This window comes from Gekko japonicus, unplaced genomic scaffold (genome assembly GCF_001447785.1).
Source record: "Gekko japonicus isolate JY-2015 unplaced genomic scaffold, Gekko_japonicus_V1.1 scaffold583, whole genome shotgun sequence".
Taxonomy (NCBI): domain Eukaryota; kingdom Metazoa; phylum Chordata; class Lepidosauria; order Squamata; family Gekkonidae; genus Gekko; species Gekko japonicus.
Genome location: NW_015170909.1, coordinates 565,560 through 571,559, shown reverse-complemented (window position 1 = coordinate 571,559; position 6,000 = coordinate 565,560). Strand labels below are relative to the sequence as shown.

Genomic DNA, 6,000 nt, shown 5'->3' with positions numbered 1-6,000 from the left:
TTTCGCAGGGGTTGGGGGGGGGGGGGGTTGAATGGGCAGGGATCTTTTAAAGGAGGGAGGGATGAGGGATGAGGGATTTGTGATTTTATTTTTGGTTTTAAACTGAAAATGTTTTTGACTATTATTGTAAGCCACCTTGAACTACGAGGAAAGGTGGGATATAAATATATATATATATATATATTTTAAAAAAAACAAAAACAAATGGATCCCTAATGTAAACAGTGGTTGTATCCAAATGCACTGGTAGAGACCACCCATGTGTTTGCTAGCACCGGATCTTCAGAGGGAGGGTTTGCTGAGAGAGCGCTTGAAATGGGAGCAAGCCAGGAGGCAGATGGCAGAGGAGGGGCACGGGGTCTAGCACAGGAGGATTTGGGTCAGGAGGAAGGAGGAGGAAGACCCCAGACCCCAGCTCTCCAGTGTCTTTGCTACTGTCATACTGAGAGGGCTGGAGAAAAGGAAAACAAAGAAACACGCAAGCCACACATACCACTGAAATAAACCTGTTTCTTGTGTCACGTGGGCAGAGCCGGATTGGCCTGGCTTGAGGGATTTAATTTTGGAAGGGTAACTAATTTGAATGAATGAAATTACCTCCATCTCTTGGAAAGAAACCAAATCAACCATAGAATCATAGAGTTGGAAGGGACCTCCAGGGTCACCTAGTCCAGCTATGTTGAAACATTATTTTGGGTGGTGCAGCAGTGTATATCGCTGTACTCTGGTTCCCATTTCCCAGTTGTCTGTAACCATTCCTGGAAGGGGGTGGGTGGGACTGTGCATCATTTCGTTCTCCCAGAGCTGCTTGTTATAATTATTTATAAGTATTTTGTTTGGGTGCTTTTCCTGCCAAAAATGTTTAGAAAGTAAATGCCTTTCTGTTCCACCATGTTACAAGTGTGAATCAGTCAAACAAGATGCCTGCTTGGTAACTTATAGTAAAGGTAAAGGTTTCTCTTGCTCGAAAGCCAGTCGAATCTGACTCTAGGGGGCGGTGCTCATCTCCGTTTTCAAGTCGAAGAGCCAGCGCTGTCCAAAGACTTCTCTGTGGTCATGTGGCCAGCATGACTAAACGCCGAGGTGCACGGAACGCTGTTACCTTCCCACCGAAGCAGTACCTATTTATCTACTTGCAATTTCTTGCTTTTGAACTGCTAGGTTGGCAGGAGCTGGAACCAGAGACGGGAGCTCACTCTGTCACTCAGCATTCGGGTCTCAAACTGCCAAACTACAGACCTTCCAGTCTGCAGCTCAGTGTCTTAACCTCTGAGCCACCGTGGCCCCTGGTAACTTATGCTTTTTCATGCCCCAGGTCTCCAGTAACTTTACTACTGTAATATTGAGAGAGCTGGAGAAAAGGAAAACAAAGAAACAACTAAGCCACCTCTTGAAATAAACCTGTTTCTTAGTTGTTTTCAAGTTCCTTCAAGCCTATAATCCCCTCATAATAGATCAACTGAATGCTGCGTCCAAGCATTACTCTCTTTGAGGACCAGAAGACTAAGTGGTTCCCAGACCTTCAATTATTAAAATAAAAATATAAAAAAGAAGTCTGTAAGGTGTGAAATGTAAGTTCCTAGTTTCTAGGTCTGGAAACAGGGGTGTGGTCCCTGGGGGAGCGTCTAAGGAAAGAAAATCTGAGGGGGAAAAACGGATTTCATTTTATGTAGTAACCTTTCATAGGGGGAGGAAAGTGGTGGTTCCATGTACTCCTGCAACAAATGAAACACCATTTGTGCAAAACCTTCCTTGATGGATTAGGATAGGATTTTCCTAAAAGCTGTGCATTGTATTTTTCTCCCCATTTTCTTTCTGAAAGCTGCTTTGTTTCAACGAGTGTGCCACCCTTTCTTTCTAGCAGTCTTGAACTAAAGGCCCCTGTGAGAGAGGATGGCAATTTTCACCTTAATCTCCCTTTTTGTTTCTTCTCTCAGCAGTAGCTGCCTCCAGCGACCAGAGCCAGATCCCGATAATTGCTGTGTCTGTTACAGTGGGAGTGATTCTCTTGGCGGTGGTTATTGGTTTCCTTCTCAGTGGAAGGTAAGAGGTGAAAGCTGCATATTTGATATACTTTTGTGCTGTCTCTCTTTTTATCTCTCCCCCTGTACCTTTGATCTGGGCAACTGTCTTAGAAGCACGTTTCCGTACAATCAGGAAAACATGGAAGCACTTTAATCTATTAAACTCCAGTATGTATGGATATGTTTCCTGGTGGAAAAGGTTTTCTGTGAAAGCGAAAAAGAGACCCGCTCCCAGAGATGTCGCTCTCCATGAGAAGGGCAATACCAGGGAGTTATATTTCCTGCCGTCTGTTGCATCGGTACGGCTCCTGTGTACGTTCTCATAGCCAGACTATTTGTGGTGAGTAGGGCACCATCTCAAATACAACAAGTATCAATATACAAGTAGCCAATTTAAAGTTCTTTAATGCAGCCATTGAAAAAAGTGGCTTACCAAAGTATGGAGCAAGTTTGCACCTCTGCAAAGAGAAGGACAGAGACTCAGGATGCAATCCAACCAGAGTCAAGTTTGCCGCAAAGGGTGCACTTGGATTCAGGGTCATAGACAATCTTGGCTGAGTATATTTTTTTATGATAAACTTGTTAAACTTGATAAACTTGTCTCAGTCACACGTGCATTCTGAAGTGTATTCAGTGGCAGCAGGTCCTGTCTTTTTTCTTTTTTCTTACTCTTGGACTATGTCAGAGACACTGTCAAATAGCAACATGCATTATCTTTGGCGATGATTTTGACAGTAAGCCACTGGAGAAAAAGCCGTTATGCCGTCTTTGTTGCATTGGAACTGTGGAGTTTGAAACATAATGCTTTTGAGTAAGATAATGTCTTACTTACTGGGGGGGGAGGCATTAATGGCAGATGAGGGAAACAAAGGATGCCCTTCATGAGATACTGGAAACCTGCAGAAAATGTCCAGCAAGTGGTTCTTACCCTGGTTTTATATCCTTTGAAAGTGTGTTCCTTTTTTACATTCAGAAATGATTCTGGATCTTTTGCGGGTCGTTACCATTCTCATTCGTATCCAAGGCAGATTTTTAGATGCTTTCTTTTTTCTTCTCTAATGAAATTTTTAGCAAGTCTTATGTTTACTTCTAAAAATGTAAGGAGGGGGAGTGATCTGCAGTCTTGAGCAGAGTTTATACTCGTCGAAGGTAATATAACTTAATGGGCTTAGAGGTTATAACTCGATTTAGGATTGCACTTTAAGTACTTTTATTCTTAATAGGAAAGGTAATCACATGTTTGTTCCTCTCTGGTTAAAATGAGGGCGCCTTTCAAGTGCTGCTCTTGGGCTGGGTGGTGCTCTTACTTTCCCTCTAGAGATCAGACCAGAAATATCCTCGCTCCTGTAGGCAACAGTTGCACCCGTGTCTCCTGTTGTTGTTTTTTGCAGTGTGGGAGTGCCGCTTTGAAAGGTGGTGTGAAATGAATGTACAGCCCTGCCTTGTCCTGAGTCAGACCGCAGCTCCATTGCGCCCAGTGTGTCTTCTCCGGCTTCAAGATCTCAGTGCTTTCCCCGCTCTGTTCCCTGAACAGGACTGCCAGGTCCAGGCTGGGAAACTCCTGGAGATTTGGGGGTGGAGCACTTTGCTATTTGTACTTAATCTGCACTTCATATATTATTGTTGGGATTTTATCCATGTTTTATTGTAATTTTAATTCACTGTAAGCCACCTTGAGCCTGTTTGCCAGGCAAGGTGGGATATAAGTCAAAATAAATAAACAAACAAACAAATTATACTCTCCTGAGGCTCCACCCCCGAAATCTCCAGGTATTTCCCAACCCAGAGTCAGCAACCTAAGCTAAGGTATCCAATAATGCATTGGGCTCATGGTTCCAGCCTCAAACCTCTGGCAACTGGTGCCTCCACTTTCACAACTGCAAAGACTTCCCACCTCTTGTTTTAAAAAGGACTTCAGAGTTATCTGGCCTGTGGAGGCAGGAGCATTCCTTTATGAATCGCAAAGCCCGGCTGGTGTTTGGAGTGGCTCTTGACAACCCAGGTGAAAACACAACTTAAAACTCCAGCCTTGGAAACTATCAGCCAATTTGGAAAGGAAAGCCGAAGGAAACTGATTTGAGAGGCAGAAATGATTTGTGTCCTGCTGTGTTTGTCTTAGATGCAATTCTGTGTGAGGGAACTTGTGGAGTGTCTTGGGCATGCTGCAACATCACCAGGATAAGAAACGTGTCCCAGGCGGAGCTCTGACCGTTCTTAGAGTCTGCTTATCGTTCTCTGGGCATATTTGATTCCAGTCGGAGGCTCAGTAGGCCACAGGAGGTTAGAAAGTACTTTGTTTAAGGACCGTTCCTTGCAACTATTTCTAGCATTTGGCTGAGAGAGGGAGTTGTGTGGCTCAGAGAGTTTGGGGGTCTGAGCTGGGAAAGACCAGTGTGCTGTGGAGCCAGGGAAAAGGGTGAATCATTGTTTCACTTACTGTGCTTTATTCAACAGAATAGTCTGTTTTGGGGTGAAACTGTACAGATCCTGACAGACACTGCCAGGGGTCATTTCGTAGAAAAAGAGGTGCAGGAGCTCATTAGCACAACTCATTTGCATATGCCACACCCCGTGACATCACCGGAAGTGTGTCAGAAGGCAACACCCACCGCTCAGGCACCACTGGACTGTTTTGGATTGCTAGCGATTGGGGGGGGGGACACGTGCAAATCTGTCCTCGTAGAGCCTCTGCAACTTACCTGGCTGCTTTTTGCTCTGACTGAGGGCTGCTGGGAGCAGGGGGCGAGGCTTGTTGCATGTGCCCGCCCCCTGGGCTCTTTACTGCCAGAGCTCCATTCTTCTGCTCCTGGCTGGAAATGACCCCCGGACACTGCACTTTTAAAGGTCCCCCCCCCCAAACTCAAACTGAACTTTTTTTGTAGGAAAACTGTAGTTGTGGGAGGGTTAATTTTCTGCAGATAATTGGTGGGAAAGGAGTGGCTAACTCTTTTTTTTTTTGCATTCTGCTTGGTCCCTCCTGCTAGTGTTGTAATTCTAGAGGCAGTTTTCCAGATGGCCAAGATCAGCTCCCCTGGAGAAAGGGGCTGCTTTGGAGGGAGGACTGTGAGGCATTGTAGCCCACTGAGGTCCCTCCCTTCCCTAAACCCCGCCCTCCCCAGGCTCCACCCCCCCAAATCTCCAGGAACTTCCCAACCCTACCTGCAACTCCCCTCCCCCCCACACACAATATCCAGATGTGACTTTGCAAAGGCTTTTGGAGCAGAGGCTGTTGATGGCAAGTGGGGGGACCTAATTAGACAGGGAGCAATTGGGGTGGGGAAAGGGTGTGTGTGGCGGAGGGTGAAAGGCTGAAGGCCTCCCCACGGCTTTCCTGCCCCCAGTTGCCCCCATTCTTGTACACATCTGCGCTCCAGGGAGGGTTGCGGTGCTGGAAGTAGTTCTTGGACCTCTAACAGTCTTTCCCACTTGGAGTCAGAAATATCCTTACTTAATGTTTTACTCTAGTTCTTTTAGAAGTTGTTATCTAAATGTTCACCACTACAAAGGAGCACCTGATAAAGTTTAGATAACAAGTGCTACTAACTATCAAAGTTAGATTTCAGCAGTTTAAAAGTTCTCCTATTTGCTCTTAACCTTCCACTGCTAAATAGTAGAGAACATACAGATGTTAAATTGTTGGTATTGAAATCAAGGGTATTGAAATTGTGTATTCACCTCATACAGTTCAGTGTAGTGGTTAAGTGTGCGGACTCTAATCTGGAAGAACCGGGTTTGATTCCCCACTCCTCCAAATGCAGCTGCTGGTGTGACCTTGGGTCAGTCACAAGTTCTGTCAGAGCTGTTCTTGAAAGAGCAGTTTCTGTCAGAGCTCTCTCAGGGTGTCTGTTGTGGGGAGGGGAAGGGACAGGAGTTTGGTAAACAGTTCTGAGACTCTGAGTGAAAGGTGGGGTATAAATCCAATTTCTTCTTCTTCTGTATGTCTGAAGTCTAACTGAAGACTGCGAATGCTTAAGAA

The 6,000-nt window shown here is 45.4% G+C and overlaps 1 protein-coding gene across 1 annotated transcript in view; it reads left to right on the top strand.

Moving 5' to 3' along the window:
* The window catches only part of EPHA5 (EPH receptor A5), a 274,966-nt gene that overhangs the window by 209,198 nt on the left and 59,768 nt on the right, over window positions 1–6,000 (top strand). Inside the window, exon 8 of the mRNA XM_015418676.1 lies at window positions 1,938–2,043. Within this exon, the coding sequence (XP_015274162.1) occupies window positions 1,938–2,043 (106 nt within the window). The remainder of the gene's footprint in view (window positions 1–1,937; window positions 2,044–6,000) is intronic.